This window comes from Chionomys nivalis, chromosome 20 (genome assembly GCF_950005125.1).
Source record: "Chionomys nivalis chromosome 20, mChiNiv1.1, whole genome shotgun sequence".
NCBI lineage: Eukaryota > Metazoa > Chordata > Mammalia > Rodentia > Cricetidae > Chionomys > Chionomys nivalis.
The window spans coordinates 4,810,542-4,834,654 of NC_080105.1; the positions used below are offsets into that span (position 1 = coordinate 4,810,542).

Consider the following 24,113-nt stretch of genomic DNA (forward strand, 5'->3'; position numbering starts at 1 on the left):
CCCCGCCTCTCGCAGCTCGCGGGAGCCGGAAAACAGGACGGCACCAACAGCAGGGGCGTGGCTCTGGTGGGCGTGGCCTAGAGGCGTCCCGCCTTCCTGGCGCGCTGGAGCCCCGCCCCTCGACCCCTCCGGAACCCGGAAGTGGGAGCGCGCGGGGGAGCGGCGGGCGAGGCGCGGCGCGGCGCGGCGGGGCGGGGCGGCCTGGAGCAGCGGGCGGGCTGGAGGTCGTCCGGGCGGGGAGCCGGCCGGGTACCGGCGGCGCGCGGCGGCCGAGGTTCAGGTGAGTTCTCGTAGCGGTTCTCCTGACCGGAGACCCGAGCCGGGGTTGGTGCTGGTGTACTGGGGCGCGAGGGTGGGATGCGGCCTGGGGGTCGCGGGGAGACTGATGGGGGCGAGGCTGGCGGGCTTACGGGGCTAGACGGCGCCTTTGAGCGGCGGCTGCGGAGAGGACGTGGCTGAGGTGGCAACTGAGGGGGGGTGGTCTCAGGAAATCGAGGAGGCCAGGAAGGCGGAGCTGAGGGCCCGAGCTGGGGAAAGAGGCATCTAAAGCGCGGTCCTAGCTCTCGGGTGTCGCCGAGGTGTGCCCGGCGCTCAGAAAACGGGACAAGGTCTGTGGCAGCCCGCTATTGGGAGTGGAGCGTGCAAAAGATGGGCCTGGAAAGCCATGCAAGAACAGCTCCTCAGAAAGCCTGAGGTGGGGGGAGGAGGAGGAAAGGGCTCCAGGCCCGGGAGATGACGGGGTGCAGCCTCTGGAGGCTCGCCCCCGCCTTCCCCTTCTTGATTCATCTTCTTCCTGACTTCACACCCCGACAGCTGGGTGATCCGCAGGGGCGAGTCCCAGCGCCCTCTGGGTCTGTCTGTCTCTGCCTTGGAACGCGCATCACTTTCCGCTCCAGAAAGGACTAGCCGGGTTCTAGGGGAGCTAGGGAGAAGTGCTAACACTCCAAACAGCCGGCCGGTGTATCAGAAGGAAGGGAGCCGGGTAGGGTGGAAGCCACCCTCTCAAGAGAGTTGCATCCTTGGACTTAAATGGGTAAAACCCGACATACAGGAAATGTGTCCCCCGGCAGTGGTTGTGAGCTCAGCACCAGGGAAGCACAGCTGCCAGCAAGCCCTCCGTTCTTTTTCTGGGGTTTCCTAGCCCCAGGGCTTCTGAGGGGAGGCCTATCTGCCTCTTTGGCTTGGATGCAGCCCCTCATGTTACAGCTCCTTCCTTCCCTGAGTATTGTCTGGTCTTAGACTCCAGAATCTTAAGATGTCCAGGAATGACTGGAGGTGACATGGACAACTGAAAAGTTGTCAAAGGCCCATCTGCTCCTACAAGGGCCTGGAACTGCCTCATTTTGGATGGCATGACTTTCTTCTTTCCCCTCCCCCATTGCTAGGATTCCCTATCTGCTGTGTGCTTGCAGAAGAAAACCAGGTTTAGAGTTCCATTTGGTACACAAATCTGAATATAAAGGAAGTCTCAGAGACATGACTGCCCTATTCACTTCAGGAATGTTCTGTAAGAAAGCTCTCATCTTAGCCTTCCCTGGGGCACACTGCTCAGTCATGCCTCTTGCAATGTCAAAGACTGCTTGGGTCTGGAGACCCCAGGGAGGACCTGAATCTTCCTATGCCAAGGCCATGTGGTTTCCACTGTGCACGCAGAGCAAGTGACTCCGTGGGGGTCTCCTGGAAGAAGTGTCCTGTGTCTGGTGTCCTCCTCTGCAAAGTAACTGGATTGGTCTGTGTCAGCTTTTTTCAAGAGCTGACCCCACTTAACTAACTTTCGTGTTTCTGGTACATACCCTTTGGTTTTATGCAGCCCCGACTTTGCTCTGTCTCCTGCATTGCAATCCTGGACATGGAACTTAGAGCTTTCACATACATGCTGGGTAAGTGTTCCACCATGGAGCCATACCTAGCCAGGTATACAATGTGCTTCTTGCACAAAGCTGTGGCTTTGACCTCCTGGTTGGGTAAAACCCTCTCTCAAGTCCAGCTGGTGACCGTGTGGGTCAGTTGGGGACTCAGGACTCCTGGCTTGACACCCTTCCTGACAAGACCATGAAATAGTGGCTTCTCTTCCCTCATCTCTGGAGTGGCATGTGCTGGATGGGTCCAAAGTCTAACAGAGCAAGAGCTGGTTGTGCCAAGTGCTTGGCTGCCTCCTGAGAGCAGAGCTGAGACCTCCTTGTGCCTCAGGGACAACTACTGTCCCTTTTCATAGAAAAAAAATGATATTCCCATCACGCAGGTGCGCAGAGTGACAGGCGGCATGGGTTATCAAAGAGGCAGAATTGGAGATCGAGGTTTAGGATGAAGGGAGTGCATTATATATCCTGCGAAGAGGTGGCTGATCCCAGCCACACCTGGGAAGTCATGTTAGTGATGAACCGCAATGACTGGAGCAGAGACCCAATCACAATGGGGTCTCTGCTGTTTGACACACTTGCTGGCCCCTGCTTTTGTTTGTCTCAGCTGTCTATTCCATTCAACCACCAAGAGAGGATCTTTGTTCTCTCAAAATACTGCTAGCTTTGGAGCTGGATCCCTAGACTCTGTAGAACCAGGGAGCATGGCTGACAGGCTAGGTTCATGCTCCAGCTCTCGGCACATTCAAGGCCCAGGCATCTCCAGCACCACAAGAGAACAAAAAGCCAACAAGTCCTTGATCTTCAACCCTCTACAATAGCCCTTAATTCAGATGTGGCTGTCAAACTGTTGTGATATTTGGTGTGGGGTCATTCTTTGGCTGCAGGGCCACCTTGTCTACCCTGTGATGGTATAGCATCCTTGGCTCACATTATCACGAGGGTGGTGATCAGAGATGATGACAGGTTGTGTCATGTGGAGTGAGCCACATGGAATGCACCCAAGGTGAGAATAGATGCTATGTGTGAAATTATGGCTACAGCCCCTCCTGGCCTCAGTGCTTCTCCTGGGAATTAGCAGGAGTTGGGGGAGAGGTGGGGAGACCTTGGATGCTAATTCTGCTAGCTGCTGTGTGGGAGGAGGGATACCCTGGAGGAACCAAGGCAGGTGGGCCCCATGAGGCAGCCTGACAGGCACAGCAGGGCCATTGTCTCTCTTGCCATTGTATCACCACTGACCTGAGTTTCTGGAGACTCTGTCCCCATCTGGGAACAAACTGTCACTTTTCTTGCAAGATTAGCTATACCAGACTCCATTATCAAAGGTTGTCTGATCGCCATGCCTCTGATAAACAGCATTATCTCCTCCACGGCCCAGGCCCCCAAGGTACTCATGCTTTCCCATACTGTTGAAGTTCTTTTGGGGTTTGCGTCTTTGTTCCTTGCTGACCCCTCTCTTTCTGCCTGTTCCTTTTGACTCCTCTCACCAATGACCGTGACATAACTGCTCACTTCAGTGGGGGAAGGTCGTCTACTCTGGAGCTCATCCAGCTAATGACCCTCTCTCAGATGTGCACCCCTCCCCTTGTCCCACCTGCCAGGCCTTTGTGTCTTTGAGGTCCCCAACCCAGCTGTGCCAGGCAGCCCCTGCCCGGCCCACCATTCAGCCAGACCCAGGCGTGGCCTTCTCACAGAGCAAGACAGGCCCTTCTCTTCTGCCCTCGTGGTTCCCGGAGGGACAGAACAAAGGGCCTTGTCTCTGCACCGCTATCCACTTTGGCTGGGAAAAGCCTCCACTATTAGGCACGTTGGAAAAATGCAGCCGATGAGCTAGGGATCTGCTCATTTCCTAGTCAGGGATCCCTGAGAAGTGATTCAGGGGTTCAGCCTGGACGATTGTGTGGTGATGAATAAGCTGGCAGAGTTGACTCATTATGTAGATCCCGGCTCTGCAGGGTGTCATACGCACATGTGTGTACGTGTGAGATGGAGTCACGCTAGAGCCAATTCTGGCAGTCTTGCGTCTGCCGCAGACTAGATGGACAACCCACAGGCCGTCATGAGGCTCTGAAGGCCAGGAGTCCAAGACCACGTACAGGCATGGCCGCCTCCTCTGGGGTTCATGGTAATCTACCCCAGGCTCATGGGTGGCCCCATCTTCCCCCTTCGTCTCCTGTCATCTTTCTCTGAGCTTGTCTCTGTGTCTTAACTAGGAGGACACTAACCCCATAGATGAAAGTCCATGTTGGGGATCTCGCTTCATTTTAATCGTCATTGTAAAGAACCTTGTTTCCTGATGGAGTTGTTTTTAAAGTGCAGGGGTGGGGATCTTGGAGTGGCCTCATGTGCAGTCCCAGCAGATATGCTGAGACAGGAAAATCCTGAGTTGAGACCAACCTGGGCTGTACAGCTACAGTTTCAATTACCAAAAAGTAAAAGTAAGCATCCTGGGCTTTAAGAATTGAGCTCATGAGCAAAGGGTGAGGGCGTCTTGGCCCTTAATGCTGGATCAGTGACGAACTTGGTTTTCAGCCAGTAGAGGGCTTTGGGGAGACAGATCATCCCCCCACACTGTGTTCATCCAGTTCTTTCTCTGTTGAATAAACACTTTAAGGAATGAGTAAGTTGGTTGACCTCGTCAACTCTGGAAAGCTCCTGGTAAGGGAGTTTTCTGGATTCTACCCTCTTATGTTCACAGTAAATCCAGAGAGGCTGGGATTCTGTCTGGAAGGAGCTGGTGATCTTTGGGGACTTTTGCGGAGAGGGATTGCCCAAATTGGCCTTGAATTCCCAGTCCTCCTACCTCAGACTCTCAAGTGCAGGATGACAGGTTTTGAACCACCACACCTAGCCTTCTGGTTTTTCAAGACAGGGTTTGGTTTCTCTGCAGCTTTAGAACCTGTCCTGGAACTAGCTCTTGTAGACCATCCTGGCCTCAAACTCACAGAGATCGGCCTGCTTCTGCCTCCCGAGTGCTGGGATTAAAGGTGTGTGCCACCACCATCTGGCTTACACCTGGCTGGCTTTCTTTTGTGGTTTGCAAGGGGCTGTGAGTGCTGGATAAGGGGCCAGGTGAAATTTACAAACAGCGTGAAGTGGAATACCTATTCATATCATTTCTGTGTCACGGAGAACAACATCCCAGAGCTACTCCATCATGGATCAGCTACTGTCTGAGACAATTGGTTTAAAGAAGCTTCTGGAAGGGTTTCAGAATCTTTAGTGAGAATGGAGGGTTGATTGGGAGCCAGGCTTGGAGTTGGCCCTTGAGGACAGTGAGGGGAACAGGAACTGTTTTGTCTGTGTAGTCAGGAGTTCACACCCTGGCAGGAGCTGTGAAGGTGTCCAGGGGCAGAAAACTTGTTTCTAGAGCCATGGGGAAGGCTGGAGAGATGGCTCAGTGGTTAAAATTGCTTGCTGCTCTTCCAGAGGACCAGAAATATGTTCCCAGCAAGCCACTGTGGGCAGCTCACAGTCACCTGTAACTCCAGCCCTAGGTGACTCTGATGCTGTCTTCTGCCCTCTGCAAGCGCTGCAAACACAGTATAAGTCAGCACAGACACACATAATTAAAAATAAATAAGCTCTTTGGAGACCAGGGAGCCAGACCTTGGAGGTAATAATGCTGCTTCCTGAGCAGCAAGGCCACAGCTGTGCATCAATATCAGCACCTGGGTTCTTCCTGTTACCCTTACCAGAATCAGAGCCACCTTCATCTGTTCTTGAATGAGTGAAGCCAGTAAGGGACTCCCCTCTCTGTCCTTAGGTCACTGGAACTTCCCCAGGCACTCATTTCCTAGTGAGGGTGCTGGGGTCCCTGGACTTGGCTTGGGATGGTGACAGGATCTCCTTGTCCATAGAGATGGAATTTATCGGGGTAGGTAGGCATGACGGTGGAAAGGAAATGTGAGCACCTGGTCCACTGGGGACTTGGTCTGACTTTCCTCATGGGCTTAGCAGGGAAAGACAGGTTGGAGGTGGAGTGTGGACTCAGCCACTGAGGCAGGTGGTTATTTCTTGAGGTCACTGTGTTTACGTCCCTTTGCTGGATCTGTCATGAGTCTTGTGGGCATGGGGAGGAGCCAAGCTACCTTCTCCTATACCCCTGAGACTCCAGGACACCCCTGAACTGTGTGGCAGTCACTCTGTGACGTTTGGGGATGGTAGTTGTTCTCTATAGCAGGCAGTGTTCTGCACTGTGGGACTTGAGCAGCATTCCGGCCTTGGTCTGTGAGGATTCAGTGACACCCATACTTCCTGATGACATTGTTCCCTGAAGACAGTCAGCCCAGTGGCAGTCACTGGTGTACATGAGAGACATGCTTTCCACACTACATGTCCATGTTTGGTGAGTGCCTCTGAGCTCCCACGTGGATAGGTTTCCAGTGGGTTAGGTGGTGAGTGTCACCAAAGGTATACACAAGGGCAGGGCATGTGGTGCTGGGTCTCCCGGTTAGATCCCTTCTCACAGGTCACAGAGGTCCTGCTGGGTCCTGAAGGTGGAGTCCCTGTGGATTTTGGAGGACTTTGGAGGAAACTTGACAGGAGTTTGTTACTGTTAATATTTGGGATTTTGTTTTCACTGTTGGAACCAAACCTGGGTCCCCGAATGCTGGGCAAGGGCTCTGCCACGGCAGAGGATCATTTCCAAATCCAAACCTGGAACTTTCCGAGCCACTCATGTGATGCCGTGGATAGAATATTCCTCATGCGGCATCATGAGATGGATTGCCGTCAACAGAGACCCATTGCAAATGTTGCAGGGCTGACCGCTGAATGGCAGGGTCGATGCAGAAGCTTTTTGGCTTATAGTTGGGTGGAATCAGCATGACTTTTTTTTTTTTTTTTTTTTTTTTTGAGAGCTAGACTGCTGGCCGGGAACTTGCAGTCTTCAATCTCCTTTGTAGCAATCTTCTGCTTCAGTTTCCCAAGTACTGGGATCACAGGCATGTATGCCAAGCTGCCTTTTTTTTTTTTTTTTTTTTGTATTTGTAAATGTTGTAAAATCCAGAAATATCAAAAATCTAAAATGCTATGGTCCCAGGCATTTCCCACAGAGGATTCTTGACCTTTGGAAATATAGGAGACAGTATTTTTTGAGTGACTACTTCATTCCCAGCCTGAGGCCCAGACCCACATAGCCAGTGAGATGGAGAGTCCCATGGTATGACATCACTGGGGAGTTCCCACACAGAGAGCCGTTAGGCTGGGGAAACCCACTCAAGAGCCTGACACCAGGTCCCTACCACCCTCAGGGCCTTAATGACCCCAACTACAGAACCTTAATTGGCCTTACCTCCTAGACTGTAAGTCAACTGCCCTTCAAAACAAGTTGGGAGCCCAGTCACTCTGAGGCAGGAGGGTTAGAAGCCTAAGGCCAGTGTGGACTCCATGGGAGGACCCTGTTTCAGTAATCAAATGGGGGGGTTGAGTGATTTCCTGCCCTCCCAGGGGCCTTGTGACTGGAGTAAGACTTAGCTGTCTTACCAACTTTAAGCAGCAGGCAGGATGTTGGTGTCTTTCAGGTGGCTCTGCTTCTGGGACCTAGTGTTCAGTGGTCTGTGGAAATTCTAGAAAGGTCCACAGAGATGTCTGTTCTGTGCACGGGACCTGTCTGCTTCCCAATGTGCTTTGCCTTTATTTTGCAGCCTGTGAGGCATGGAGGATGATCCCAAACCTACTCACTTATAGGGCCTGTGCCCTGCCTCCCACCTGCACGCAGAGCTTGCCTGCTTGTCATAGGTCTGACATCTGCCACTGTAAGCTCCCGACACATTGACTGTCTAAACTCCTCCCACATTTGTAGGCCCCAGGATCTGACCGTCCTTCTTTGACTCGTCTCACGTCCGTACTGGACCCGTTTCCTAACTAGCCACAGCTGGCCTGTGCCCTCACTGCCCTCACTTGGCACCTGCCCCCATGCTCCTTGTATGCCTGGCTCCTTCCAGTTGTCTTCAGCTCTGGTTGCTTCCCTGCATTCCTACCTACCCATCCCAAACGTCCACTATGACATGAAGGTTTGTGGGTCTCTCCACTCCTCAGGTGTTTGAGACAAGTCCTTCTTTGCTGTGGTTGTCCTGACACTGGAGGATGCAGACCAGTGTTGAGGCCCCTGCTCCGTTCTATACCACTAGTGTTCCACCCAAGTAGTTGCAGCTAAAACTGGTGCTGAGCTTATCAGTGATTAGGTATGCCAGGGTGCATAGTGACTGTGGGAATGTGCCTTTGTTCTACTTGAGTGTCATTCATTCACCTGCATCATGATCACATTCTCAAGATAGTAACCCAATACCAGACCCTGGGAACACTGGAGTGGTGTTCATTGACTGGAAGAAGAGGACACAAGCCTGTCATTCCAGCTTTGGGGAAAACGATATAGGAAGATCAATAGTTCAAGACCATCGTGAGCTACAGAAACTCTGCTTCAAAGAAGACAGGCAGACCAGGATGGGAGTTTAGTTGTTGGAGAGCCTTCCTAGGGTACACAAAGCCCTAAGCTCCATATTAGCATCATGTAAACATGCCTTGACAACCATACAGGAAGGAAGATCATGGTGAGTGGGAGACCAGCCAGATTACACGAGACCTTGTTGAGAGAGAAAGACAGACACTGGCTTTTCAGGACATAAGTGGGTAGACCTCAGGCAGGGAGAATGCCTTGAGAAATGGGTGACAGAGTGGGTTGCAGATGGTATTTAAAGTGGCCCAGCTCATACTTCTCCATGGTACCTGATCCTCAGATGTCAAGAGTGGCCTCAGAAAGGACAAACGGCATGTTCTGAGTTCTGTTGTGGAGTTAGGGGGACTCCACAGGGCCTTCACACCATGTTCAAGCTGGACAGACAGAAGACCGCAGCCACCTCCAGGGATTTCTGGCAGCACCCCAGAACCATTGCATGTAGAACACCCCATGTCTCCTCTTGGGCACATAGGTATGGATGCTAGATTACCATGAGTGGCCATAAGCCAGGTGGCTTAAAACAGCAGGGATGAAACTTTTGGGTTCTGGAGGCCCAAAGTCCCAAATCCAGGAAGCTGCCTTCTTCAGAGGCTCCAGGTGGAGGCTCCTTCCTGCTCCCTCCAGGATCTTGGGTTTGGGCGGCCTATGGCTCAGGTCAATCCCGGCAGTCTCCTCTCTGCCTCCCTTGAATTTGTGTGTTCTTCTTTATGTCCTTATTTGAGACAGGGTCTTGATGAGTAGCCCTGCTGGTGTGAACTTCTAGACCCCTTGCCTCAGCCTCTCCTATGGGGTCAGCCTTGGGGCTCTAGCTCTATGGTAGTAGAGTGTTTGCCTGGTGTGTGCAAGGTGATGGGTTCCATTCCCAATGCTGAAAAGAAAAAAAACCCCAAAACTTGAATGTATTCACAGCATACAGGGGAAACTCCCACATCACTCAAGTGCTGTGTGTCCTTGTCCGCCCTGTGTCTTCTGAGAGTGCCAGACATTGTTTTTAGGGATTGTTTTATCTTCCTATGATATCTTCTCAACTCTTGTTCTGTCGAGATTCCCTTCCCAAGTAGCTTCATACTCCAAGGTTCCCAGGGGGTATGGATCCCAGCGAGCAGTCCAGACAACTTCCAGCCTGGCCAATGGTGTCCTCCATGCTGGCTCACTGAGAGCTCTAAGTAGAAGTTGCAGACCTCTGCTTTGTCCCCGTGGCCCTTGGGCATCCCGAAATGTGGCCCTTCAGCAATGTCTGGGCTACAAAACACCTCTATAGTTCTTGTAATATTCCGTGCTGGACTTTGGCTGGAGTTCAGTCAACTCATGACACATTTCTAGGGCCACCTACACTATTGTTTTTCTTTATTCTTTGCAGTGTTGGGAATGGAAACCAGGGCCTTGTGCATAGTAGGCAAGTGCTGTAGCATTAGGCCAGGCCTGCAGCCCTTTGCTGGGGTATTCTAGGCAGAGGTTCCACCAGTGAACCCTACCTGCCCCCAGCCCTTCACTCTGGTTCTAGGCAGGGACTCCACCCATGAACCATGCCCCAACCTATCTCCACTTGGGGGAGGAGGGAGTTTCTATTGTGAGATCCTATTTCCTATCACTGGACCATCTCTCCTATAAACTGAGCTATGAGGTGTTCGTTTTCTCTCTCTCTCTCTCATTTTTTTTTTTTTTTCAAGACAGGGTTTCTCTTTGTAGCTTTAGAGCCTATCCTGGAACTTGCTCTGTAGACCAGACTGGCCTAAAACTAACAGAGATCCACCTGCTTCTGCCTCCCAAGTGCTGGGGTTAGAGGCGAGTGCCACCACCACTGCCTGGCATGAGGTGTTCTCTTAACTCCCAACCTCTCCTGTGCATAGTACTGTCTTCTGTCTGGGGCTGGGACCAACACTGGAACAGGGCTGTTCTGTGGCTCCTTGGCTCTGATCTCTGCAACTGTCAGATCAGCTGGTTTCAGCCATTCATCAGCGCATTTCGGATCCTTCCAAATAGTAATTAAGTAATGGGTGTGGTTCTGCATGTCTGTGATCCTAGCCCTCTGGAGCGTGGTTCTGCATGTTTGTGATCCTAGCCCTCTGGAGCGTGGTTCTGCATGTCTGTGATCCTAGCCCTCTGGAGCGTGGTTGTGCATGTCTGTGGTCCTAGCCCTCTAGAACATAGTTGTGCATGTCTGTGGTCCTAGGCCTCTAGAGGTTGAGGAAGGAGAATGGGCTGTTCCGGGTCAGCCTGGTCTACATAGCTAGACCCTGGTTTTTATTGGGGGGGCAGTGTGCTACACACACACATGTACACACATACAAATACAAAAGGAAACTAAGGGCCACAGGGAACAGAGAGGGACCGTGGGTACTGGATCCCCCACTGCTCAGCTCATCCTGTTCTAACGCCAGCCTTTTTCTTTTAGCCGGGGAATGATTTCACCCGCTAAATACGTGGCTTCAAATTATGGCCTTATATAAACGAGTCGGCTGCCCTGCTCTTTGTGGGGCCCCATTCTGCCTTCTCTAGTGAATTCCAAAGTGGCTGCCAGAATGTGGCTCTGAGTCTGGCTTTTCACGCAGGAGACTTGGCATGCGTGGAGCCTGAAGACTGGCTGCCTGTGTTCAGCCGAATCCCAACACTAGGGCCTCATGTTGTCCTTGCGTGGGCCAAGAGTTGGTGTCTTCTTTGAGTCTGGATTGCTGACAGAAGCTTGGTGTGCACATGGAGGTGTGTGTGTGTGTGTGTGTTGAATTCATGTGCTACATGTGTGCAAGTGTTAATTCATGCGGAGCCCAGAGCAGGCTGTCTCTCTCCTCTGTCCTTTGAGACAGGACATGCTGCTGTTGGGTGAGGCTGGCTGATCATTGCGCTCTCAGGTTGCTCCTATGTCTATACCACCCTCGGATGCTGGGTTACCACATGCAGCCAGGCTTGAATTTTTTTGTTTTGTTTTGTTTTAGACAGGGTCTTAGTGTGTAGCTCTGACTGACCTGAAACTCACTACCTAGACCAGGCTGGCTTCCTCTGCCTGCCTCTCCCTCCAGTGTGCTGGGATTAAAGGTGTCAGCTGCCTTTTCATATGGGCTTGGGAATTCAAACTTTAGTCTTCATTGTTGGGTAGTGAACGTCCTAGTGGCCAAGCCCTCTCGCCAACTGTCTTTCAGGTTTTAGGAGGCATGCTCAGGCCAGATGTGGTCACTCATCTGTGCTCGGCACACTGAGGAGGCTAGAGGACTATCATGTGCTCTGGACCAGTCTTGACTGCAGATTGAGACTTGGTCTTAGTTCATGGGAACATTCCAATTTATATGCTGCTAGCTGTGATGTTAGCAGAGACACAGTATGCTACAAGCACGTGTGCATGCGTGTGCACACGTGTGAACATTATCTCCTTTGAGGGCCATTCCACATCCCCTAAAGGGAATCCTTTACCATAGATATTCTCTTCCTAGCCCAGGACAGGCACTAATGTCATTGATGTGCCATCCTCTGTGCGTGGCCTACCTGGGAGTTTCTCATTGACGACTCATGTACCACATGCCCTCTCTAATCTGGCTGCCTGCATTGTGGCTAAATTTTTTTTTTTTTTTTGGAAGGGCAAACTCACTATGTACTTAGACTGACCTCAAACTGGTGGCAATCCTCCTGCCTCAGCCTCCCTAGTGCTGGGATTGCATTGTGAGCTAGGAAGTTTGACTGCAGCATGGTGTTTTTGAGGGTTTTCCACACTATTGCATGGACCTGAACTTTATTCCGTTTTGTTGCTTAGTAGTCTGTTGGGTGAGAGGTCCACATTCTACTAACCAGTTTTGTTTCTGATGACTCCCCTTGAATGATCTACCAGGTTGATTTGATCTAGACAAAAGGATTGGTGTGTGTGTGTGTTTGAATGTGTGTACTCACATACATGTTAGCAACTTGTATGGCACTTGTATATAGATGCCAGATGATGATGTCAGATGTTTTCCTCAATTGTGCTTCACTTTAGTTTTCGAGGCTGGGTCTTTCATGGAACCAGAAGCTACACAGTTGGCTAGCCAGACTGGCCAGTGAGCCTGGAGTCCTCCCGTCTGCGTTTCCAGCACTGAGTTATGCATCTAGTACCACTCTTGGCTTTGTCTTTTTATTTGTTTTTTTTTCGAGACAGGGTTTCTCTGTGTAGCCCTGGCTGTCCTGGAACTTACTCAGTAGACCAGGCTGGCCTCAAACTCAGAGATCCACTTGCTTCTGCCCCCTGAGTGCGGGGATTCCAGGCATGTGCCACCACCACCCAGCCCATCCTTGACTTTTTATGGGGGTTTTGGAATCAGGACTTGCTTTGTACATGACACATGTTCACTGAGCCATCTCCCCAGCCCTAAGGGGATTGTTTTTGTACTAATTTTTGAGAAACTGCTTCTGACGGCTTGTTTCTTTTTTCCCCTGCTTACGTGTGTGTGGTGGGGAGCGTAATGGGGTGGTTGGTACTTGAAGAGGTCAAGCACATTAGCTTCTCAGTATTTAAGAGCTGAGAAGCTGGCATGGTGGCATCTGTCTATGATTCCAGCAGTCCAGGGGCTGAGGCAGACAGTGGAATTCCAGGCCAGCCTGCACTGCACAGTAAACCTTTTATGTTTTTCTTAAAAAAAAAAAAAAGCGCTTAACAAGAGAGAATTACCAGGCATGGTGCTCACACTTGTAGTCCTGAGGCAGTAGCATTTCCTTTGAGTTTAAGGCCACAGACTGTGACTCTTGAAATAAATTGATAATAAAGCGAGACGGAATATAGTTTCTCAGGACCTACTGCCCAAGCCTGCCCTGCAACCAAGCTGTTTTCCACAGGGAACACAGGCAGTGGCTCATGGTTCTATGTGTGCTTCTTTTCTAGACACACCCGGGGATTCTCAGGGTATGGGTTTCACATCCACTTAAGACAGGATGTTGGGCCTCAGCCTGATGAGTTTCCGGGTCCCAGACTCTGAACACTGCATGAGGTAGGTGTACCGGAAGTCACAGAAAACCAAGTCCCCTTGAGAAAGATGTCATGAAGCTATAATTATTGAAACTGTGACTCAGCAGTAAAGCCCCTGTCTAGAATGCCCCGTGAGGGGCTGGGGGCATGGCTCAGAGGTGGAGCCCCTGTCTAGAATCCCTCATAAGGGTGGAGGAGCCCTTGTCTCCTAGGATCCCCCAGTGGAGGCCTGGATCTCTCTCTCTCTTTCTCTCCGTCTGTCTGTCTTTTTTGTTTTTTTTGAGACTGAGTTTCTCTGTCCTCGAACTCGCTCTGTAGACCAGGTTGGCCTTGAACTCATAGAGATCCACCTGCTTTCGTCTCCTGAGTGCTAGAACGAAAGGCGTGCCACAACTGACTGACTAGATGTCTCTCTTAATGTGTCTTTGTGTCTCTATCTGTGTGTATAGGTTTTGTTTATTTTTTGAGCCAGACTCACTGGTTTTGAAACCCTAGGCTCAAGCAATCCCCCTACTTGCACCTGTGGGCTGCTGGACTCTGGTTTGAAGGTGGGTATAGTGCTCCCTTCAAGCAGAATTTTTCCTCTTTGCATCAGTATGCCTGGGGAGGATGGCAAGTTGCCAGGGGCTCCCTAGGCCGATCCCATGGCAGGGATTTCCCAGGAAGCAGTCAGTCCAACATGGAAAGAGGTGGTATCTAAGGTACAGTCTCCTTACCTGTTGTTAGCTGACTTCCATCCCCTCTGCCCACAGCCTGGCAGGGCATCAGGCATCTTGGGCAAGAAGCCTTATCAGCTTTCTTCCAGTTTGAGATGGGGCTTGCTGAGCAGGTCCTGTTAGCTGTACCACGAACCTTACTCATTCCTGCCTCTGAGAAGGCAGTTTCTGAAGCAAGGGCCTGAATTGGGCATAGATGGCCCAGCCTACATCTACAGCATGGTCAGAGGGACTCAGTCAAGGGCTTTGGGCAGGACAGGTGGCAGTACTCCAGGGACTAGCCACACCCATTCAGCAGGCCCTGCTGGCTTCTCTCATGTTAGGGATAGTGGATAGGCACCACTGTAACCTCTGGTCATCTGTATCTAGGAAGTTAGGAAGTCTGGTGACAGTCTAAAGTTGGCTTGTACCCAGGGGTCACCTCCCAGAACACATGCCCTAGGAGAGGTGATGGTCTCTGAGCCTGGCTATGGGAATATTTTTGTGGTGTTGGAAATGAACCCATGAGTGAATACGTGCAGGCTCGTGTGTGCAAAGGTGTGGGGGCTTGGGTGCACAGGGCATATGTTCTTATGTGTGTACTCGTGCATGTGTTGTGCAGATGAGCTTGTGACCACGTAGACACCCTTATTGGTACTAGTGGGTCCACAGGAAGTGTGCAGTCAGGTGTCATTTGACAGTTTTTTTTTTTTTCAAATGCAACATCATTAGCCTTTTCTGTCACTTTTTTAAATGTCACACAGCGGACTGACCCAGCTCACCATCATTAGGTGATGTTATGTACAGGGACCCCTGTGGTATCCACAGGGCACCTTTAACTGAAAGTCCACATGCAGTGAAGGACTGTCGGCATGTGAGTGCTTGTGACTTGATTAAGGTATAGAATTGCACTTTGAGTCCCTTTGTTTCTCACTTAGACTGCTCTCGCCCTCTGGGCCTCACCTGGAACATTCTATGATTGACTCTTAGAGTGACCTGAACTGCCAGGTGAGCGTGGCTTCAGGCCCCATCCTAGAGCCCCTGCTACTAACAGCTCCCACCCCTGCTCTTGCTGAGTGAAACAGGATCTCTAACTGTATCCCAGGCTGATGTTGAGCTCAGAATCCTCATGCCTCAACCTCGAAAGTGCTGGGATGACATGTGTGCATTAGCAAGACTGTCTTTTTATTCTGTGGGGTTTTGTTTTCCATTTTATTGGTTGTATGTGTCGCATGTTGTGGCAGTCACAGGACAACTTGTGGGTCTTGTGGGAGTAGGTTTTCTGCTTCAGCCACGGGTAGGTCCTGGGGATTCAGTCGGGTTGTCAGGTTTGGTGGCAAGCACCTTTATCTGCAGAGCCCAGGCCATCTTCAGACTCGCATCGCCTGACTTCCCAAACAGTCTACAAAGGTGTGATTGCCTCACAGGAAGCCATGTGTGCCATTTGTATGGTTGTGGCATGAGCCTAATGCTGTGACCAAGGTCAGAGATGCTCGGGTCTCCTCACCCTCCTTATCGCCCTGCTACACCCCGAGACAGCCTGTCAGCTACGGTTTAGAGAGCGTTGTGGATGTGGAGTGCATGGCCTAAATGCTTCTGTCTTTTTGAAGTGAAGCCGTGTAAAATTTACCACTTGAAAGTGGACAGCTCTTTGGAGGGTAGTGGTTCGTTGTTGTGCGATCCTCACAGCTGCTCATTCCAGAACCTGTCCATTGCCGTGGAAGACATAGCACTCTGGCCCCTGGCAGTTTCTGCTTTTCTTCCTGCCTTTTTGATTGGCTTGTTCTTGACATTTCTTGCAGTGGGATCACACACTGGATATCAGTGTTGTTGTCTATTTCTTTGTTTGTCATACATACTAGGCTGTCCTTAAACTTCTTACATAATCAAGGTTGTCCTTGATCCTCCTCCTTCCACCGCCCCAGTGTTGGGATGGCAGGTACAACTACCTTCAGGTTATACTTTAGAGGATGGAACCCAGGACTTTTACATACATGTTAGGTTGTTGCTTTGCCAGGTGACTAATGCCCCATCATGTTTCCTGGTTTTACCCATGTTCTGTCCCAGTGGAGCCTTCCTTTTCACGGCTGAGTGGTATTCCACATTTTACTTACCCTTCATCCATTGATGAGCATTTGGTGTGTTTCTGCCTTGTAATGCGAGCCACTCTGTGTGCATTTGTCTGCTGGGATTTGAGTTTCTTTTTTGAGTGCTTTTGGGTCTAGGACCAAGAACAAATTGCCAAGTCTGTATGTACTCTTGGCAGTGTTTTCACACTAGGAAGTGGCAGAGCTGTGTGCTGTGCCGCAGTTGTTCCTCCTCTGGCTGTGGATGCTGCAGTGCTGACTGGTTCAGAGCTCTTGGGACCACACTGCTGTAGCATTCACCTGCCTCCACTTTATTTCTCCAGAGAGATTTACGGGGGGGGGGGGACAGAAGGGGGCGGTGGGAATGCCTGGGATCTGCTGGAGTGATGCTTAACATTTAAACAGACTTACAGGGGCCAGTGAAATGGCTCAGCAGGTAAACAAATGAACTTGCTGCTAAACCTGATGACCTGAATTTAATCCCTAGGACCCACATGGTAGAAGGAAGAACTGATTCCTGCAAGTGGTCCTCTGACCCCCACATGTGCACATGGCACAGGTGCATACACACAATAGGAAAAGGTGCACAATTTTGACCCCAGTCCACAATAGGGAGAGCACAGGCAGAAGAAGGCCTGTAAATTGAGCCAGCCTGGTCTTCATAGCAGGTTCCATGGCGCCCAGTGCCTCATAGTAGTGAGACCCTGTCTGAAAAGACAAGCTAAAAACAGAGCAACAACAAAAGTGTGTGGCCTGGAGTCAGCCAATAACACAGTATGTCTTGTGCCTCTGTGTGTGTGTGTGTGTGTGTGTGTGTGTGAGTGAGCATGCACACGTTTAAGTGCATGTGTGCGCGCATGTTTGCACTTGTGTGTACTCTTCCCGTGGTTCACAATCACAGGTCAGAGGCCTGTTGGGAGTCAGTTTTCTCTCCTTTCCTTTCTTTTTTTTCTTTTCTTTTTTTTTTTTTGAGACAGGATCTTGTGTAGCCCAGGCTTGCTTCCAACTTACTATATATCTGGGGCTGGGTTTGAATTCATCCTCCAACCTCTCTCTGCCTTACAGATGCCACAACAACAAGCGTGTGCCACCCCAACCAACCTCTGCCTTGTTTCTGGGTACTCTCTCCCATTTCTGCAGTGCTGATACTGTGTACCCCAGGCTAGCTGGCCCTTGAGCTTCTTTGTGGCTCCTGTCTCACTATGGAACTCTGAACTATATGCATGCTCCAACATATCTGGTTCTCTGTGGGTGCCAGGGTCCAACCCAGTTGTCAGGTGTTAGCAGGCATGTCTACCCTCAGGATCACCAGCTGTCTGTCCTGAAGACAGTAAACCATGTCTAGATGTCTTTATTTTTTTTATTTTTCTTTTATTTAGTGTGTATGGGTATTTTGCCTGCATATATGTCTGTGTACCACATGCGTGCTTAGTGTCCAAGCAGGCCACAAGAGGGTGCTGGATCCCTTGGAACTGGGGTTGCAGGTGGTTGTGAGCTGCCATGTAGTGCTAGGAACTGAACCTGGATCCTCTGGAAGGAAGAGCAGCCAGTGTTCTCAGCTGCTGAGCCAGCTCTGTTGCCTCCATTTCTAAATGTCCTAAATACCAAAGACAGTGTCAGGGTTGTGTGTGGACTTGGAGTAAGGATAAGAAGTGTCTACATGGGATTCGCATATGTGAAGTTTTCTTCAGATCTTTGCGGATCTCTGTGTGTGGCTGGGTGTTTGAGGGTTTGTTTCCTGCTGTTTTGAAATACTGGGTGTTGAAGCCCGGTAGACTTGTGGTGCCGAGTCACACTTCTGCAAAGTCAGGGGCCAGCAGACGACTGGAAGTGACTGAGGTAAATATCATAGCCTTGTTAGCGCTTGGTTTCTGGCCATACCTCCTCCCCCAGCCCTCTTCACTTTTTATTTTGAGACACAATCAAGCTGAGTTGCCAGGGTGACTTTTTGTTGTTGTTGTTGTTTCAAGACAGTTTCTCTGTGTAGCTGTGACTGTCCTGCAGCTCACTACGTAGACCAGGCTGGCTTTGAACTCACAGAGATTGACCTGCCCAGGTTGGCCTTTTATTCAAATCCTCCTGCCTCAGCTTCCCAATAGTTAGAGTGACAGGTGTGTGCTGCCAACCAGGTGTACCTGTATCTATTGAACCAAATATTTTATTTTGGGGACCCGAGGCTAGAACACAGGACCTCAAGACTACCAGGGACGTTTCCCACCACTGAGCTGTACCTTGACCTCAAGTGATCCATATTCTACCAAAAGATGGCTCCTTCGTATCGTGGGGAAAGACCTGAAGTGAAGTTTGTGTTTTGTCTGCCTTGAGCATTTTCCATGGTGCTTCTGGGAACTGTTGCTGTCACCTTGTCATAAGGAGCTTCTTTCAGCCTTGTCCCTCCTCATGCTTCACAGCCTAGGATCCCAGTGCCAATGCCATCCCTCGACTGCTTGTCTTTTAGGCTTTTGCTGAGTCACACTTCTGCAGAGTCAGAGGCCATCAGACATCTGGAAGTGACTGCGAGGTAAACACTACAGCCTTGTCAGCCCTCGGTCTCTCTTGTGACCTTGCTGTTTTGGTGTTGTAGCAAAAGTGGTCACATACAGTATTTCTGCCTTGGAATAAAACTTTATTTATCAAAACATGCAGTGAAGACTACTACACCCCCCTTCTATCGGCTAGTCTCATGAACAAACTCCTCTTCATCCTTCAGAGCCGCTCTTTCAGGTTGCTACTCCCTTTTAAGGCTTCTCAGCTCCCTAAGAGAAATTCCTCCTATGTTTCATTTACTGTTGGGGTTGCAGACCAGCTTCTCCTGCTGGCCTGAGTAAAGGCCTCATTGTCTTCGGTTGGTGCACAGTGGTCTTATGCACTTGACCCATACTGCATTTGTGTTTTTTTCTGCAAGATACCAGGCAGGCTATTATCAGCATCTACTCATTCCTTGTTCTTGCATCCTACAGAAGTAAACGTATTTTGTTAAAAATAATATTTGCCAGGGTTAGGGCATGGCTCAGTGGATCCCCTGCCTAGAATCTCCCTGTGAGGGGCTGGGGTTGTCTCTCAGGGGTGGAGTCCCTGCCTAGAATCACACACCCCACTTCTGCCTTCATGCTGTGTCATAACTCAAGGATATCTTTCCCCTCTGTACCCACAATAGGCTCTGGGTTCCATATTTGCCATGAAGAGAAGGTAAATGGAAGCACTTGAGTCCTCACTCTCAAGACCAGCAGATTGTTTCTGGTCTGAGCTGCCTGCTAGGTTCTGTTGTGGGTCTGGCGCGGTTTGTGCCAGGGTGGTCACCATGCTAATCTTGGTCTTCCTTCCAGCTGCCGGGGGTGCGCACCCGCTGGTGAGGCATGCTGAGGCCAGGAGGCCGACAGAATGAGTGGACACGAGGCTGGCAGCACAGGCCGTCGGCAGCAGGCCACCTACCACCTGCACATCTACCCGCAGCTGTCCACCACTGGGAGCCAGACCTCATGCCGTGTGGCCGCCACCAAGGACAGTACCACGACCGACGTCATCCGAGATGCGGTGTCCAGCCTGCGCCTGGATGGCTCAAAGCACTATGTGCTGGTGGAGGTGAAGGAGTCAGGCGGGGAGGAGTGGGTGCTGGATGCCAGCGACTCGCCCGTGCACCGTGTACTGCTTTGGCCTCGACGTGCCCAGGACGACCACCCGCAGGAGGATGGCTACTACTTTGTGCTACAGGAGCGCAATGCCGATGGCAGCATTCAGTACGTGCACATGCAACTGCTGGCGCAGCCCACAGCCGCTCGGCGCTTGGTGGAGCGTGGGCTGTTGCCACGGCCACAGGCCGACTTTGACGACCTGTGTAACCTGCCAGAACTGACTGAAGCCAACCTGCTTCAGAACCTGAAGCTGCGCTTCATGCAGCACAAGATCTACACTTATGCGGGTAGCATCCTGGTGGCCATCAACCCCTTCAAGTTCCTGCCCATCTACAATCCCAAGTATGTCAAGATGTATGAGAACCAGCAGCTGGGCAAACTGGAGCCACATGTGTTTGCTCTGGCAGACGTGGCCTACTATGCCATGCTGCGCAAGCGTGTGAACCAGTGCATCGTCATCTCAGGCGAGAGTGGCTCTGGCAAGACGCAGAGCACCAACTTTCTCATCCACTGCCTCACAGCACTCAGTCAGAAGGGCTATGCCAGTGGTGTCGAGAGGACCATCCTAGGTGCAGGGCCTGTGCTGGAGGTGAGTGTGGGGGGTGAAGCTCAGGGTTTTCCCACCACTCACTGAGCTGTGTGAAGCTAGGTCTCCATCTCAGAGTGCACTGATCTTGCATGGGACTCACATTTCCATACCTAGCAGCACACTCAGAGAAAGTGCACACATGTTCTGGCTTTGGAGGGCAGGATCGGGTGAGACATTCTGTGTATCTGGGGTGTCGGCCACTCCTAGTGGTCTAGGCTCTGGCACGACTGGGATAAGGTTAGAGGCTCAGGATGTGAGGGGAGCCATGAGCTGTGCATTTTGCCTAGAGACACTTACAGAGGCTGCTAGTGATCTGCTTGCTTAGGGAGGCTGCATCCTCTGGCTCAACTCAAGTTCAAGAGCATCCAGAGCAGGAGAGGAGAATGGCAGGATTCAAATTTCCTTGGTGTTCATCTGCCCTCTGGGTCCTAGACAAACAGGTTGAGCTCGTGTTAAATATCAGAGGACATTTTTGGAGCATCAGGGAGATGATGCCAGGCTGTACTGAGGGAAAACCTTGCCAGACCCTGTACCTTATGCCTCCTGTCCAAGGTCCCCATTTACCAAATTGCATAGGAGCCGTTGATGTGTCACTGCGGGCAAGCCTTCTGGGCATGGGCTAGCGTCTGCAGCCCTGGAGTTGGGTCCCAGGCCCTGCTCTTCTCTCTTTTTTTAATGCTAAGCTTTTTTTCCTTTTCTTTTCTATGTATATGTCTGACTGTGTGTGTCTCTCTGTGTGTTTGTGTGTCTTTGTACGTGTGCATGTGTGTCTGGGGTGGGGGTAGGGTTGCTTGCATGTGTGTCGATGTCTGGTGCCTGCAGAAACTGGAAGAGGCATCAGATCTCCTGGAACTGAGCTATGGGCAGTTGTGAGCTGCCACATGGTGCTGGGAATTGAATCTGAGGCCTCAGCAAGAACAGCCAGTGCTCTTAACCCCTGAACCATCTTTCCAGCTCTTCTTGCTCAATAGGCTTTTAAAAGTCAGTTAATTTTGTATGTATGTGAGTGTGTGTGTGTGTGCATAGTGCACATGTGGAGGTCAGAGGACAACCTTCTGGGGATCGTTCTCCCTTCATATGAATCCTAGGGATAGAACTCAGGTCATCAGGCTTGGTATCAAGTGTTTCACCCATTGGCCAGTGGATTTTACTTTTTTTTTTTTTTTTTTTTTTGAGACAGGGTCTTACTGTGTAGCCCTGGCTGCCCTAGAATTTAGTGTATAAACCAGGCTGTCTTGAATTCACAGAGACCAGTCTACCTTTGTCTCCTGAGTGCTAGGATTAAAAGCCTGTGCCACCACCACCTGACTGATTTGTTTTTTTTTCTTCAAAGCCATGTCAGCAGGTAACAAACTTCTCAGAAGTCGCCTCTCACCTCCTGCCTTTGGTTCATGGCTGTTGTGTTGTGCTCATTGTAACTGAAGTCAGTGCTGATGTATTGTCCCTAAGCCTGCAGCATACCTCTGCACGGGGACATGAGTGTGACACCTTTGGCTACTACCTTAGTGTGGTGCATTGTTCCACCTCCATGGAAACCTGCTCTTCTTCCTAACCCCACCGTCACCTGGCAACCCCTACCTTGCTAATCCATTTGTGCCTAAGGTTCCTCTGCCTTTTGTGACTTGGGGGTTCACTTTTTTTCCCCTCACTAAGTAACATCCTCTGACAGTTGATCCTCCATATTGCAGCTCTGTCTCCAGAGCCAGCTGACCATAGACCGTCTGTGTGGGGCTGGGGTGGCTGTCAGCAGAGTGCTTTCTTCACAGCACAAAGAGGTTTGACCCCATGCTGGGCGTGGTTGTGCACCTTTGTAATCCCAGCATTGCGGGCAGAGATGGGACGCTTGAATAAGGGGTTAGCTCCAGGCAGGCCAGGGAAAGACAGTGTCTCAGAGGAGGTCAACAGTTCCAGGGGTGTGGCAGCCAGATACCCAAGCTGTGCACAGATATTAAAAGGTAAGTGGAGTTGGAGAAATGGCTCAGCAGTCAAAGGCATTTAATGCTCCTGCAGAAGACCAGAGTTCAGTTCCTAGCGCCCATATGATGACTCACAGCCATCTGTAACTCCAGGTCCAGGAAATCTGGTCTCCAAGGACTCCTGTATGCATAGTGCATATAAACTCATGAAAGCAACCACACAGAACAAATAAAATTCATAGGAAATCTTAAAAAACAAAACAAAAAACAGGAATGTAGGGGCCACATTTGGTCTGTATTGATCAGGCAGACTTCTCTGTCATTGTCCCCAAGCAGGACCGTTCCGGATTCTCATTGGAGATGGCAAAAAGGCTACAGGAGGTTATGGCCTGGGGTGTCTTGAACTAAGGCTACTCCCACCCTGGGAGTGCCAAACAAGAATGGATTATGACCCTGATGTGGAAGGCTTCTTTATCCTTAGGGTCCCTGGAGGAAGGGAGTTGGGGGTGGGTAGCCCCCATTGACTTATGACCTCTTGACCACCCCCTGCATAGAGAGCTGCTGTTTGCTCTGCAGATTTGATGCAGTTGCTTTTAGCCTGCTGCATTCATCTGGGTTCCTCTTCCTCCCAAGATCATTGCAGGCCATTGTCTGAGGTCACAGGACTCAGCTGTGCACCAGCATGGGTGATGTATTTCTGCTTTCTCTTCCACAACCCTTAGTTAGTTCAGTGCCCATGTCTCATAAACTTAAAAAGAAAAAAAATCCAAAACACCACTGAGTAGCAGATTAAATTTTCTAAGCCGAGTGCTATGGCGTGCATCTCTTGTCCTGGTACTTGGGAGGTGGAGCCAGAGGATCAGGAGTTTAGGATCATCCTTGACTGCTTAGAGTTTGAGGCAAACCTGGGCTACATGAGACCCTGTCTTGAAGAGAGAAGAGAATTTAGGTTCTCTTTAGATTCTCACGTTCCCAACTTGTATCAGTCCATCTGTGTGGATCAACTATCCCTTCCACAAATATAAGTCTCCCTCAGCCTCAGTTACCAACAGTGAGCCATGATCTGACGTAAGAAATAGGAAAATCCCCAAAGGAGTCATTTGTAGGTTTTAGACGGGTCTTGTTGGGTGTGGCACAGTGAGCTTTCTTTACATTTTGCAGTGTCGCGACACGAACCCTGTGCAGCGGTGCTGTGCTGTGCATGTGGTTCTCGTCATGGGCACTAGCTGCCTTGGTAACAAGTGGTTGTGGTATCTTGATGGTTGTGTTCATATGGCCCTTTTTGCCTTACTGATGGCAACAGAGGCAAGAGTGGTGCTGTTGGTCACTTGGAAACTTCAAGTAGAACCTGCAGAGCCCTTCCTTGAACCGAAAAGGCAGAAGTTCAAGGAGCTGACCATGAAGAGGGCAGGTGGCTAAGTGAACTGTTGTCGTTGTGAGGTTCCCATTCCAAGGTGTTTTGTTACAACCACAGAACACAGATTCCTGCAACCCTGTTTCCAAATGAGGTCACACTTCCAGGTCCAACCACTGTGGCCCCTATAGACTAACCACTGGTGATACTCAGCGACTTTGTTCCTGGGGACCAATGACCAACTTCATAGTTGTCTTAGGACCTGTCTTTTCTCTTGAGCTGGTGAAGCCATTGCCAGCCTCCTCATCAATTGCTTAGGGATGCTGGCATGACACTGGCTGTCGTCACTGTCAAGCGCTTAGTCACTGGTGTGAGCCAACTACCACTCCCACTGGCTTCCTTCTTGGAGCCTCAGCCATGGAGCAGCCTGACCACTTCTCTCTGGCAGTCACTGGCTGGGGAGGGTGGTGGCCTCGCTGGGTTCGAGGTGAACTAGAGCCAGTTCTGGGGCTGAGAGTCGGCATGCTTCCCAGGGTACCCATCAGCTTGGGGTTCCTATGCTCAGAGCTCAGAGCTGGCCTTCTCAGCATGGGCATT

The 24,113-nt window shown here is 50.7% G+C and overlaps 2 protein-coding genes across 10 annotated transcripts in view; one reads left to right on the forward strand and one right to left on the reverse strand.

The window, feature by feature from the left end:
- Positions 1–77: 77 nt before the first annotated feature.
- Positions 78–9,530, reverse strand: LOC130863123 (uncharacterized). The gene is made up of 2 exons (XM_057753043.1): positions 9,474–9,530; positions 78–623 (listed from the first exon to the last, which is right to left on the reverse strand). The coding sequence occupies exons 1-2, from the start codon at positions 9,528–9,530 to the stop codon at positions 78–80; spliced, it is 603 nt and encodes a 200-aa protein (XP_057609026.1).
- Positions 152–24,113, forward strand: part of Myo9b (myosin IXB) — an 88,892-nt gene continuing 64,930 nt past the window's right edge. For all 9 annotated transcript variants that reach the window (XM_057753117.1, XM_057753118.1, XM_057753122.1 and 6 more), the window contains exons 1-2: positions 152–280; positions 19,352–20,246. In XM_057753117.1, coding sequence (XP_057609100.1) covers positions 19,407–20,246 — 840 coding nt within the window. In that variant the 5' untranslated portion in view covers positions 152–280; positions 19,352–19,406. The remainder of the gene's footprint in view (positions 281–19,351; positions 20,247–24,113) is intronic.

What these genes read in the sequence shown, in the direction of transcription:
- LOC130863123 (XM_057753043.1), bottom strand. Translation starts at nt 9,530, where the DNA reads ATGCCCAAGGGCCACGGGGACAAAGCAGAGGTCTGCAACTTCTACTTA. An exon ending in ACTTCTACTTAGAGCTCTCA is followed by an intron (nt 624 to 9,473) that starts GTGAGCCAGCAT and finishes CACTCCCAATAG; the next exon opens with CGGGCTGCCACAGACCTTGT.